We start from the raw sequence: 14,267 nt of genomic DNA on the forward strand, positions 1-14,267 counted from the left end.
TTTGATGTATCAGTGCGATCAAATCTTAAGATAGGCAGTAGTTGATACTTGCCATTGGTTAACTTGAGTGCTGTTGACTGGAGATGCATTTGTAAGAAAGGGTTAGTTTGGTGGTTTTTTTTTATTCATACGTTTCACGTATTCGTAAGGTTGTCAAACATCGTTTAGCTTGTATATATCTGTTTGCAAAATGTGGCAACTTCTCTGCTACGCATGCCTTGCCAAAGTTGGTGGATGTTTGTTCCAACGTTCAAGATGCATATGTTTGAATTTTCTTCACAGGTTTCACAGGGATGCGTTGCGAGGTGGCCATTGATAACTGCACACCCAACCCTTGCCTGCATGATGGTACATGCTTCAATGGGATCAACTCCTACTCATGTATCTGTCCACCAGGCTATAGGTTAGTAGAAGATGACTTAAAGTTGCTTTTCATCAGTCAAAAAGATTGCGTGGATACTTAAGTCAATCACAAGTTAAAACATGAGTCAGGTCACATGTATCATTGACAAAGAAATACTTTAGTCACAAGTTCATTTAAAAACTATGTGACGTGACTTAATACTGGATTGCCTTATGATTTCTTGATGTAACTTGTGACTGACTCTGTGACAACTCTGAAGCTCAATTTTTTCTGTTCTACAGAGATTTGATTTTTGTTTGCTATATTTGCTTTATATTTTGCATTGTTGTTCTCCACTTAACTTTCAGTGCGATTTAAAGCACAGAATGGATGATTTGTGTTGTTGTTCCTACTTGCAGCGGGACTGAATGTGAGCAGGATATCGATGAGTGCTTGAGTAATCCTTGTCAGAATGGAGCTGAGTGCATCGATGGCATCAACCAATATGACTGCAGATGCAGACCAGGATTTCAGGGCGAATACTGCAGCCATCGTAAGATTTCCTATTGGATTTATGATCAAATATGTATTGCTCCAACCTCTTGGACTGTTTTTGCTTATTTTGTTTTTGGTTTTTCTAGGTTTTCCGTTCACTGAAATCATATAGCTATGATTTTTAACGCTGAGAATGCTGTCAAATATCATACCCATCTTCCTAACTTTCCTCTTCAGGCGTACCGTCCAATTTTGACATGGTGTTCCGACGTGATCATCCCTGTCAGTATAACACTCTACATCAAGTCATTAACGAACCACTGGGAGCGTTCACCATCATGATGTGGATTCGGTCGGTCACATTTGATGGGGTTATACTGACCTATACAACCCAGAGCACTGGACAGACACTGCAGAATGCACAGATTGCCTTGAGTCATCCTGGGGCATTGGTTGTCTATATTCAAGGGTGAGCTGTACTCATTATTGGCCAATCCCCCCCCCCCCCCTTCCCCACATACATAGGGAGTGTTTCAAAAGTCAAAACTTAATTTGGATCATTCCATGCCTTTTCCGTTAGACAGTTTCATTGCATCATCAAGAAAATGCTGTGGCCTCATATGTTTGTCATTGTGTATTAATATGTGAGTATATAAGCTAACAGAAATTTAGAAGCGTAGCAGCAAGTGTTCACACCACAAGTTTTCAAAGGCAACACATTTCAACTGGCCAAGTTGGATCCAAATGTGAAGAGTTTATTTCCAAAATACGATATAATACGATAGGCCTATATCCATTTGAAAAAAAGTGAAAAATTTGCACAGTTTTGAAACTTTAAGGACTAAAAGCAGTATAACAGTTAAATTAACTGTTTAACAGCTGTCAAAATTGACTTTGGGCAGCCAGACGAGAGCAGGATTCTAAAAGGGAACAAAATGGTGTGTATCGCGTTTTGGAAATAAAATCTTCATATCTTCTTCATATTGCATTCACATGGGCTATGACTCAACCTTAAAGGTAATTTATCTGTACATCAAAACAAAGTTTCAGTCTTCATCCTTCCATTTATGTGCAGTTTTGTTGAAGAAGGTTCGATGAAGACTTTAGTGATGCTCCTTAAACAAAACAAAAGAAAACCTTGCTTAAAACTAATGTCAAAACTAATTACCCTAAAATAGCTGAAAAGTAACCCAGGCTTCAAAGCACAGTTGGAAGCCTACACAACAATTGTGAGATAATTGATCCATTGCCTACAGACTACACATCCCCCATTTTGGGCCCTTGTATTGTTGTTCTTTACTTAGATTCTTGTGGTAGCTACAAGTATATCAGTCTGTTGTACACAATACGCAAAGCGTGTATCGTAATGTATCTTAATGCATTGTTTTTTAATCTTTGGGGTATAGTTTTCAGTTTTCCTCCTCCGTCTCTGTGAACGACAATCGTTGGCATCATCTGGCAGTGTCTTGGGACGAGCACGGAGGAATTCTCAAGATGTATCGAGATGGGCATCTGGTGCTGAACCAGTATCACATCAGATCCGGTGCCCGTATCAACAGTGGAGGGACATTCAATCTAGGACAGCTACCAAATGGTGGTGGGTACTGGTCACGGGTGTTGGCGGGGGTGAGGGATGGGGGTGGTTATTCTTTTTTTTTGTCAGCAAAATCCTTGTCTGTTTAGCTAATTCTTGTGTGATGTTATATATGCTGAATCTAGAAGTGTGACCTATTGTCCGATAGTATCCAGTCTTGTTTGTTTGAACCACACCTCCAAGCCCTTCCGAACTCCCCCCCCCCCCCCTTTTGTGATTTTTGTGGCGGCCAGTTCACCAAGTAAAGAAGTCCTAGCAAAGTTAACCACAGAATGGTCTGTTGGTAATTGTGTGATTATGCCCTGCCCCTCCCTTTAATGTGGTCTGGTGATGCCCACGGTAATGGTAGACATTTAGAAGTACATTTTGTGTGTACAGTAGCTCTCTATCCGTGCTTTTTACAGTGTGGCTGCATTTTTCAGTCCTTATGTGACATGTTTATGGGTTTCCTCAAATTTTACCAGAAGATCTTGGTTCAAGCAAGTATGGCTGGTACGTTCTCGGCAGTAAAGCAAATACAAATGCGATTTTGTGGCGTGATGCAAATTTGGAAAAGTTGAACAAATTACAACTGAAAAAATTTACAGCGAATTTTTTGTGATATGAAATTCACTTGAAGTATTTTTAGCTGTCTGCCGAGCGGTATTTTCTGCACAATAGCAGATGCATGGAAAGTAGCAACTGCTTCAGAGAGGAAACAATTTTTTGTGATTTTTTTTTATCCTCAGATGGTACCCAGACGGACACTTTCACTGGTTTTCTGAGTAGCGTCAACATGTGGAATACAGCACTGCCGGTGTCTGCCATTCTGCCACACGCTCAGACCTGTGACTCTGTTGCCCTTGGCAACCTCGTTGCAAGCCCTTACTTCATCGACAGGGGCTTCCTGGGAGAAATTCAAATTCAGACTCCATCACTGTGCGACAGTAAGAGTTACATCCGTTCTGAGCACATTTTCTTTTTTTAAATATGTTGAACATATCTATTAAGTTGGCACATTACAATTTCAGGTTTCAGAGTAATTTACTTTTCATGCATATTGTTTCTTTCCAAGAATAACACCATTCAAAATCCAAAGACAATTGTTCAGTACCTAAGCTATGCGTGCACAACCTTTTGACAACAATTTTGTTTGAGTTTCCTTTTTCTAAGAAATATACACAGTCCATATTATGTGTACAACAAGCCACCTTTAAATTTCATTGCACCAATCTTTGCTCACAGAAGCTGTGAAATTATTCCTCGAAAATGTGCTATAATTTGCTTGATTAAGCATTGGTACCAAATACCCTTTATTCTTTGAGGATATTAAATGAGAAAAAGGGCTTCAAATATCTATTTCACTGACTGACAGCAGTCCGAAATTGTTCAGCCAGCAGCCAATTTCCCCAAAAATGTTGCTCCATAGTTTACTCCACTTGAGAATTATTATATTGCGTGAGTTGTTCATCATTTTGTGTTTCGCAGTGCATGAGTCTTCGACTTATGTAACAAACTATGGCTTAACTTACACAGTAATTTTAGGTGGATAGGGTTGGGTCTGCAATTCTTGAAGACTTACTCAGAATGATGTAAACATTATCCACTTAACCTTTGCAATGTGAAGTTTCTTTCTTTGTCTTCCTGCAGTGGTAGACGAGTGTGCCTCCAGCCCCTGTGCGGCAGGCAGTACTTGCATTGATGAAATCAATCGTTATATCTGCCGATGTCCACCGGGCTTTACTGGCCAACACTGCCTGACAAACATTGACGATTGTGGAACGGGCCCAAGCCCTTGTGACAACGGGGGAACCTGTGTGGATGGAGTAGGCAATTTCAGCTGCCAGTGCCTGCCTGGGTTTTCGGGAGAAGCTTGTGAGCTGAGAATGGGTAAAGAAACAACTTGATGATATTAAGAAACAACTTAATGGTGTTGTTTAATCCATCAGCAGACCAGTGTGGCCAAGCGGTTAAGAGTTTGTGAATCGTGATCGTGCAATTGGTCAGGGGTTCTAATCCAGCTGCTGGCCATATCTTGTGACCTTGGGCAAGCCACTTCATCTTTATTTGCCTCTCTCCATTCAGGAGTATAAATGGGTACGGGCATTAGCTGGGGTACTAACCTGCAATGGACTGGAATCCCATCCATGGGGAATAGAAATATTTTTCAGTTGTTTCATGGCATGAAATCCAGAGATGAACACTGGCCTGAAGATGCATATAAGTTCAGAACAGACATTAGCTTCAGTAACGCCACATATACCCTGGCCTCCTATAGGTCCAATCATTAAACTGTTTTTTCCATTGATAGTTGATGGAGGCTGGAGTGAGTGGAGTGAATGGGAGGAGTGTAGCCAGTCCTGTGAAGGTGGCACTCAGTCCCGTCACCGTTCCTGCACCAACCCACGCCCAGCCTATGGTGGCAGCGCCTGTGTAGGTCCAATCCTTAAACTGGTTTCTTTTTCCATTGGCAGTTGATGGAGGCTGGAGTGAGTGGAGTGAATGGGAGGAGTGTAGCCAGTCCTGTGAAGGTGGCACTCAGTCCCGTCGCCATTCCTGCACCAACCCACGCCCTATGGTGGCAGCACCTGTGTAGGTCCAATCCTTAAACTGGTTTCTTTTTCCATTGGCAGTTGATGGAGGCTGGAGTGAGTGGAGTGAATGGGAGGAGTGTAGCCAGCCCTGTGAAGGTGGCACTCAGTCCCGTCACCATTCATGCACCAACCCACGCCCAGCCTATGGTGGCAGCACCTGTGTTAGGTCCAATCCTTAATCTGGTTTCTCTTTCCATTGGCAGTTGATGGAGGCTGGAGTGAGTGGAGTGAATGGGAGGAGTGTAGCCAGTCCTGTGAAGGTGGCACTCAGTCCCGTCACCGTTCATGCACCAACCCACGCCAAGCCTACGGTGGCAGCGCCTGTGTAGGTCCAATCAGTCAGACCCAGCAGTGCAATACGGCACCTTGCCCAAGTAAGTATAGTCACCATCAACGATCTCCTGATCTCATCCTTCAGACTCAATATTGGTCTTGTCTAGATCAGTATAGTCTAGAATTGTGAGTGCTCACCTCACTCATTTGTGTGCATGAATTGACTTGTGACCAGACTTGTGATGTACTTTATGATCCATTGTTTGCAACACTGATAGCAAACCAGTGATCGGATTCCCTACATTTTTCAGCAATGTTTTGCATAAGGGTCCAATGTGTGACATTTTGTCGTTACTTTGGTACTTTGTAATTGCCATTCAAGTATCATTAGGAATGGCTGTAAACGATTTTGTATTCATTGGTATTGGTAGTTTGCTATTCATAATCAGTCTTGGAGGAGGACTGCATGAAGGAGTGCATCAGAATTATAAAATTACTGATGTCAGATGTAACAGGGACAGGAAAAAAAACCCATAAATTTATATTAATAAATACCTTGGAGAGTTGATGGTTTCTGATTGGTCGAGACTCGATCACGTGGCCGGTCATTAACGGTGATAACGGACCGGCTTCAAATATCAAGCGAATAAATGGCCCCTGAACCAGCATTGATCAAGCCCCGTTCAGCCCCATGCAAGCCAATGATTGGTCAAAATATAGTAGCAGTCCTGCGGTAGCTTTTAACAATTGAGCACTGCACATGCGCTCAACCCCCATCGCGTGAGACTGACGCACGCGTACGCAACACAGTTGCTAGGGATGCGTGCGTGAGCGCGCGTAAGGAAGTTTTGAAACGACATCGTACAGCAGTGCAGTATATACTGAGGATGTTTACGACGAAAGCGTAGATCTACGATTTATTTTCTTTGAAACACTTCACCCACCGACATATTTACCTTTCCTAAACCAAGCATCTTTGTAATTCCGGACACAAGGAATGTGTAAATGAGATTTGAAAACATTGTTGTAATTTGTTTCGCTACGGCAACAGTTTCTGTTGAGTTTACGTCGTTATAGCTGTTAAGCTAAAATATGGCCCATGAACATGAACACAAAAAAGTCTGGAAATATCGCCGGATAAAAGTCACAAAATTGGAGCATTTTAACTGTTTATTTCGTTATAAAGGTATTTATTAATGGGAATAACAGTGTGAGGATCCGGTCTTCACTGCGTGATAATGACCGGGTGCGGGGGGTGACCACTGTTAATGGACCGAGACGAAAACAGCGGTCACCCCCACACCCGGTCATTATCACGCAGTGAAGACCGGCTCCTCACACTGTTATTCCCTTATTATTACCCATATTCACAGAAGGATTACTTAAAAACGGAACACATTATTACTGTGTACTTTCCTCCATTTGCTGTTGTCTTACAGCCTGTGGGAATGTGAGCAATCCCTTCAGAGGAAAAGTGAACTGTGAAATTGCTGGTGAGGAGCAGAATTGCAGCATCTCCTGCTGGCAAGGCTATGCATTCAGTCGGGCCACTCTACCCTCCTACCAATGTGGTCCCTCGACCGACTACAAGTGGTCCCATGAGACTGAGGACAACCCAGGATTGGCTTTTCCTAAGTGTACAAGTGAGTTAATTATCACCATTCATTAGACGTTGAATGTGAAAAATTCTTCATAGAAAAAAAGTTAAGAAATGTGCAGATCATAGCATAGGTAGCTGTTGACTCAATGTCATGTCTCTGCTAACACTGGAATTGTTAGCTAACGGCACTAGCAAAGAAATTCTTTGCTAACGCTGTATTAATAGACTATTCTTTAGTTAAGTTAAGTATGCACATGCACAAGCCCAAATGCCTTGCATTAACCAGCAAAATGCACTCACTGTATTAAAGTGAAAGCGTAAGTGTAAGGCTGTGGCTACGGCCATGTCACATAACACCTGAGTCTGTGGGGAGTAGCAACTGTGGCTAGCCAGTGGCTTCTAAAGTTGAGGATGTTATTCACAGCCACAGCCACATGCATTGAACACAGACTCAGTCTAAATTTCCTGTGACAGCTTGAAGAGGATTTTCACTTTGTTATGTAGAGTCATGAAATTGGGCTCTTTTATTTTTGAATTGGCTTGCTTGACGAGACGACAATGTCCATAGAGACCAAGGTAAATCTCAGACACGCATTCATGCTATGATGAATTTTGTTTTAGCAATTTTAAAGATGCTGTTCAGCAATTAATGTAATTTGTAGGTCAGGGTTGATCAGTATAGACCATTATCATCTTGATTTTTCCATTCAAATCAACGTAACCAAAGCGAGGCTGGAAGGAAAAATACTCTGGTTCCTTTTTTTGTGAAACAAAAAAAGGTTATCATTCAGTACCGTTATTGGACACAGGGAACATGACTGAATTGGTGGCAGTATGATGAAGGTCTATTATAATTGTGATTCCTGACTGCCTTTTCCAAGATTGAAATAGCGTTTGAAGTAATGTCTTGATTAATCAACACAGCATTCACTGTCACAGTTTGTACCGCATGAAACTCGTTGTCTCTTGCAGAGTACAAACCGCCAAATAAGGTTGCCATGGAGATGAAACTTGCATACAGCATTGACCTGACCTGTGATGGGGTCAACATCACTAAAGATGGCCTGGCATATCAGCAAGTCAATGATGCTATCACGATGAACCTACAGACGCTCAGCTGTGTGCAGGACAACTCTTGTACTGTGGAACGGAAGGTCCATGAACATTGCTTGACTACTATGGGGAAAATTTAAACTGAGGGGGGGGACATGATTACTGTAATACTTTGTGGATGATATTAATACCTTTAAAAAATGCTGCATATATTGTATAAGGCTGTGGCGTTTACATGTTAAAAGAAAAACAAATCTAAATCTAAAATGTTCGAAATGTTTAAACACAACCCGCATTTAAAAAAGTGACATAATAAAAGCAAATTAACATTGTGTTTGTATTCCAAGTTTGCTTGTTGCCCATTTATGCTTCCATTTGTATGAACGTAACTTCATTTCAATTCCTTGTTATACTTCAGATCAGTGGCTGCAGTCCACACGTTGCCGGGGACCATGCCCGCAGACGCCGACGTCGATCCCTCGAAGCGGTCCTTATCACCATCAGGCTGGAGCATGACGTTGACATCCCTGATCAACAGAACCTGACCAATGAAGAAGGTGAGAGAGAAATGGTAGTGATGCCATTGGTATATCACAATGAATATCTGGATACTTTTAAAAAAATGATATGGTTTCCCTGAGTCAATCGCAACAGTTGCATGAGGGTATAGATGCTGTGCACATGGGCTCCCTCAGTGGTAACAAAGAGAAAGTTCAGAGGGACTCAAACGAGTGCATGCCTGTAAATAGGCCAATAATCCATCCGCCGAGCTCATGAATAAAAGTTATACCCTCAAAATATTCTATATTAGAGAGTATTGAGAGCCATAAAATTGAGGAATTGAAGAGATATGGTAATGAATCTCTAACCCGGACTTGGGGCTTCCAATTCTGAGCATTTTGGGTGCTATTGGGCTCGAAAGTGGTGCTATTTTGCCATGTTGTGGAGGGATCGTTTTTCAAGATGGCTCCTTTTCCGCTTTGGGGAATATAGGGGTCGTCTTCTTTGAGTGAGAATATCTCGAAAAGGCAATGGTCAACCCACCAAAAAATGAAAAGAAAATGAAAGCTGACCACATTGATCATCATTTTTCTGTGCAGCTTGAATACCTGTGAGAGTTCCGAGTATTTTTAAAAGAATTTTGAAGTATGCGCATTTAGCACTAGTGTCTATGGGTTTTTTTTGCTGCAGGGTTGCACCCATATGCCTGGCAGCCACACAGAGCTCTTAGGCGAAGTAAAAAAAAAACATGTTTCTCGTCCCCGCCCGCTTTCTTTTTGGAGGCCGCCTGGATTTTTTTATTATTTTTTATTTTTGAAAAATGCAGTAAAAAAACCTGAAAAAGTCCACAAATTCATCGGAAAATAAATATGTGCGAAGTATGTGACCAATACAACTCTAAATGACACTGTAAATATGTTCAGTTTTCTTGTCCAGCTTGAATTGTCTTTGATTTTAAAAGTGTCTTTGAACAGTGGAAACATCAACAGCTGCAGGAAATTTTAAAATGGCGACCATCTTAAAAAAAATAAAAAGTAAAAAGCCCAGCTTTCTATTTTTTCAAAAACCCAGACGAGAAACATGTTTTTTTTTTTTTATTCGGCCTTATTTGTTTGTGCATATTCACACGAAAATTAGTCATGTGTGCTTCATGCTGTACACACGCAGACCAAATGCATAATTCTAATGAACATGCAGAGTTCTAATGTACCCATGTACTGTTCCCGCATGGATCCCATAGCCAGGTTCAAGTTTACAAGCTGTATGCAATATTTGATGGCTAGCTCTGTGACCAGCTGACATATTGTGCTCAGTAGTGTACTGCTTCCCGTGATATTGCTGCTACCCTCAACATGTGATAAAAAGAGAAATTGTGAGTTTTAAGAAAAAGAAATCATGAAATTTAAACAGTCCTTGCAATTGATGGGCTTTTAGCAGTCTTGCTATGATTGCTGTTATCAAGGTCTTTCCTAGCAAATTTCCGGTGTAAGTTGCACTTCGGAGTAGAAATGATTGGATGGACAGCTTAAAAAACTGATCAAGCACTGAACATGTAACAACTTAGCCCACTGCACTCCTTTCTCTCCATACAAAACATCCAAGTGTTGAGCCAAAACAGCTCCATAGAGGCAACCGAAGAGTTACGTAACTCTGCTGGTAAGCTGATCAATGAGTCTACATCGGGCCAGTTTGCCATCAACGTAGACAGTCAGGTTTACGACGTGGACTCGGAGAAGACTGATAGTTACGGCATGCCTGTCTGTCCTCTTGGTACGGTGCGCATGAAGGCAGAAGACATACTATGCGGTAAGTGACATTCTTGGTTCTCCGTCTAGTTTTATAGCTTCGTTAGGAGAGTTAAGACTTCAGTCTTCTTCTGTTCAACTGAATTCTAAACCTAAAGGTGATCACTGTGCATGTGCTCTTCATTCTTGTTCCTGACAGCTTAGAATTAGGGATGACTGTTGGTTCATGTTCTTACATTTAAATACTATGTATTATTCAAAAATGGTAATAGCACTGATGCTGGCGAGTGTTAAGAAAAGTGCGGGACATTGGTGATGACAAAGAAGTATTTTGTTCAAAGTAGAAAAACTTGACTTACACAAATTTTGTTGCAAAAGGCTGGAATGATTTTTCACAACCTTAACATGATCCACATGAAACACTTTTCTACCATACCCTTGCTGATAAAGCATTGTGTTTAGGAATGTCATAGAGGCAGCATTTACCATTTATGGAAAGTCATTTGTTTCACAATGTTGCAGTCTAAATGTTGCAGTCAAATGTGCATGTTCACAAATTTCACATCAACCTATCACGTTAAATGTGTCCACCTACCCATGATCTACTGCAAAATTGTAGGGTCAAAGAAAAACCTTTTATAACAATTGTTGTTCAATAATACTATTTTCTGGTTGTTTTTCTACTCAGTTCCCTGCGAGTCAGGCTGGTTTAACTACAAGGAAGATTGCTACCCGTGTCCGCGTGGCATGTACCAGTCACTAGAGGGCAGCACATACTGCCATGCCTGTCCACGTGGCCGCACCACCACCGGCCCCTCTGCTACTGAGGAAGGAGATTGCCAAGTCATCGTCCTGTAGTCTCTTCTTCATAAGTTCTGAAATTCAGCTAGTCTCCAAAACTAGTCTGAAAAGCCAAGATTGGGTTTACCGTTTAAGCCTTCACTCACTGATTTCCAACAAAAATATCGATGATCTGTAAATGCTTCAACAGTAACAGCTGTCATTTACCGCGCTTGTACTAATCCATTTAATTGCAAACATAGAGGATGTAGGATTGCTTAGGGAAGCCGTGCAAATTTAAGCAGAGTTTCAAGAACAAACTTCAACTCAATTGGCCTAATGTTTTTGTAATTGTTTATTATTCTGGGGGAAAGAATCCTCCACTGACTTTATGGAACTTTTGATGAGAACATCTCCATCAAATTATTACAATCATGTCATAAATACCATTTTGATGATTTTGTTTGTACTGTCTCCATTTTTTCAGTAGCTAAATGTAACAATATAATTCAAACTCAAATTTACTCAGAATTTAATTAGTCTTTGAAAGACTTTTAGATAAGTTTTAATAAGTATTGCTGTGTTTTTGTTTAATCCTTTAGCACTTGTATTACATTGTATTACATTGTATTCCATCATACATTGTATTACATTGTATTACATTGTATTACATTGTATTACATTGTATTACATTGTATTACATTGTATTACATTGTATGTACTCCTCCATGGGCCATTGAAACCATAGAGTGTTGGGGTGGTTTGGGGATTGTGAGGAGTTACTGGCAGGGCATTTTGGGGTGATACCAGGGCTAAAACGTTATCTATATTTGCAGCTAATAGACCTTGACCCACCCACCCAAAATTTGGAAAATAATTTCAAATTTAAAAACATTGACAGTCTTTGGAATGATCCCTAACAAATAAATTTGCCAGGGTTCGAAATTAGCGGTAGCCCGCTAGCCAAATGCTTGTCAAAACAGCGGCAGGCTAGTCAAACTATTCCTTAAGCAGCCCGGCTGGCGAGTCAAATATTATTGGGCTATGGTAAGGATGAAAGGACAGGAATATTAAATGAATCATAAAATTTAGAAATCACACCTATCAATTCGTGTACAATGTTATCAACTGTTTTAGGGTTAAATTATAAGAACTGTTTATTAAAAACACGATTAAATTGCCCCAGAATAGACGAGAAATCAGTTGGAAATGGGTAAAAGCGAATTTTACCTACGACCTGTATTCGTACCTATGGCCAAAAAAAAGTCTCCGGTTTCTGGTATGAAGCTTGCCCCAAAAAAGGTGCGGCGACGCGGCTTTTTTTTTTTTTTTTTACCTGATTTTTCTTCAAATGTCGGCTGATGACTGCAAATGGTGCCCGACTAAACTTAGTACAAATAGGCCTATATGGGATTGGGAGTCCAGAGAGGCCACATAAAGCTTATTCTCCACCATAACCCCATCTAAAAACATGTTAAAATTGTGCAGCAGCAGGATTCCAGTCAAACCAGTGAGTTTGGCGGTTTTGAGACATCATCTTTCATTGAAAAAAAAAAACTTTTTCATTTTGCCGACGCCCATGGCTACGGCGACGCGCGCGCATACCAGAAACCGGAGACTTTTTTTTGGGGGGGGGGGGGGGCTGTAGGTCTCCTTGTTCGATCACGTCTGTTTTCACATTGCGTACTTGCGTGAGAACGAAAATGATAACGACGCGAAGATATTAATAGTAATACCTACATCTGTGGGACTCTAGATTTCGTTTGGATCACATTTTAATACAGTTCTTATCAACGGTCGTTTTAGATTTATTTGTAAATGAAAATAAATGCTTCAAGTTTGTTAAAAAAAATGTCTTCCACAATTTTTTCCATAAATGTTCATGCTCAAACGAGTGATCGAGTTCCACGGAAGTTTTCGGAAGTGTGACAGGTTCATTTTTTGCAGGATATTTCTCTTTATCATCTTGGGATTTTTCAGTTTCCATAAAATTCCGAGGGTGATTTTTTAAAGGAATCAATATACCAAACTAATTTTAAAAACTCTGACTTTTACACATTAATTATAATTTTCGAGGGGCCCTGAAGCACCACCAGGAGTCAATTTTCAGGCCCTATACACGTTTAACATGTTTGCACATTGCCAGATTGTTTATGAGACGATATAAAAGAAAAAAACATGCAGGCTAGTGAACACGCCCGGGGCTAGTTATATAAGACTCTGTTTCAGTAGCCCGGCTGGCTAGTGAACACAAAAAGTTAAGGTCGAACCCTGTTTGCTGGTTTGCTTTTGCAGGCCTTTACACAGTTTTAAACGTTGGTTTTAAATGGCGCGCTTCACTTCTAAAATTGCGCGCAATACTCAGAATTAACGAATAAGGAGCGTCCTGCACTTAATTCCAAAGTTGAAATTAATTAATTGATTCCTTGAATTGACATGGGCCAAGTTTTTGTTTTCGTGCGATGTCTCATTTGAAAGCTCACAGAAAATTTTGATTTTTTTTTGTTTAGTTTCATTTGTAAACAACATAATAGTTATTGAGGATCATAAAAAAAAGACCTTTTTGACACGACGTATGATCTGACTCGGATGTTGCGCAGGCATATACTATCGAATTCACACTAGCACTGTACAAGAGTCGCCCAGGCGTGGATCCAGGATGTTCGGGGGTCACACCACCCCCACCCCCAGCTCTGTCAAAAAGATTGTGCATAGAAATTGCTTAAAACAATAATGCAACCCTCCCCCTCTAGCTCTCCGACACCCAAAAAAGCATACTGGTACCGTGACGTCCGACTGTGCACAAAATACGAACAGGACAGAGGCAGCTTGGTTAGGGGGGTACTTATACACTTTTCTTTTATATAAGATTTATAATCTATATATACCGATTAAGCTAAGGTAGGCCTACTGTTGGTATTTTACGACGGGAAATAAAACATCTTATAAAGACAGAATGCGTGGTTTGAAAAGCAAAAAGACACCGACGGGATTCGAACCCGGGCTCCGCGACTCGTGGACGACGAATCTAACCACTAGGCCATTACGCTTCCTTAGAATTCTTGTCAAAAACTATTTGTCTTAATAGGCAGAGAAACGTAAAACATTGCTGTGTGCATCTATATCTGTTTTGGCTCCATGGACGAAAATTAATAAGTCGACAGGTGAGGGCAATAATGAGCAAACTGTTGTCATTTGTTTGGAAAATTACATACGGCTACCTCGTTAATCGTAGGCGTATACGTGTGCTAAACATACTCATCGTTACGCAACAATACACCATTAGGCTAATTTATTTTAAAAAGAATCG

General features: G+C 40.8%; 1 protein-coding gene across 1 annotated transcript in view; it reads left to right on the plus strand.

Moving 5' to 3' along the window:
* LOC119721596 (sushi, von Willebrand factor type A, EGF and pentraxin domain-containing protein 1-like) overlaps positions 1-12,065 on the plus strand; it is a 54,070-nt gene extending 42,005 nt beyond the window's left edge. Inside the window, exons 37-48 of the mRNA XM_038191676.1 lie at positions 283-403; positions 763-896; positions 1,076-1,307; positions 2,245-2,435; positions 3,161-3,358; positions 4,062-4,301; positions 5,209-5,379; positions 6,718-6,921; positions 7,851-8,032; positions 8,350-8,488; positions 10,035-10,238; positions 10,866-12,065. Coding sequence (XP_038047604.1) covers positions 283-403; positions 763-896; positions 1,076-1,307; positions 2,245-2,435; positions 3,161-3,358; positions 4,062-4,301; positions 5,209-5,379; positions 6,718-6,921; positions 7,851-8,032; positions 8,350-8,488; positions 10,035-10,238; positions 10,866-11,035 — 2,186 coding nt within the window. The 3' untranslated portion in view covers positions 11,036-12,065. The remainder of the gene's footprint in view (positions 1-282; positions 404-762; positions 897-1,075; positions 1,308-2,244; positions 2,436-3,160; positions 3,359-4,061; positions 4,302-5,208; positions 5,380-6,717; positions 6,922-7,850; positions 8,033-8,349; positions 8,489-10,034; positions 10,239-10,865) is intronic.
* Positions 12,066-14,267: the final 2,202 nt, after the last annotated feature.

Source organism: Patiria miniata, unplaced genomic scaffold (genome assembly GCF_015706575.1).
Source record: "Patiria miniata isolate m_02_andy unplaced genomic scaffold, ASM1570657v1 HiC_scaffold_13, whole genome shotgun sequence".
Taxonomy (NCBI): domain Eukaryota; kingdom Metazoa; phylum Echinodermata; class Asteroidea; order Valvatida; family Asterinidae; genus Patiria; species Patiria miniata.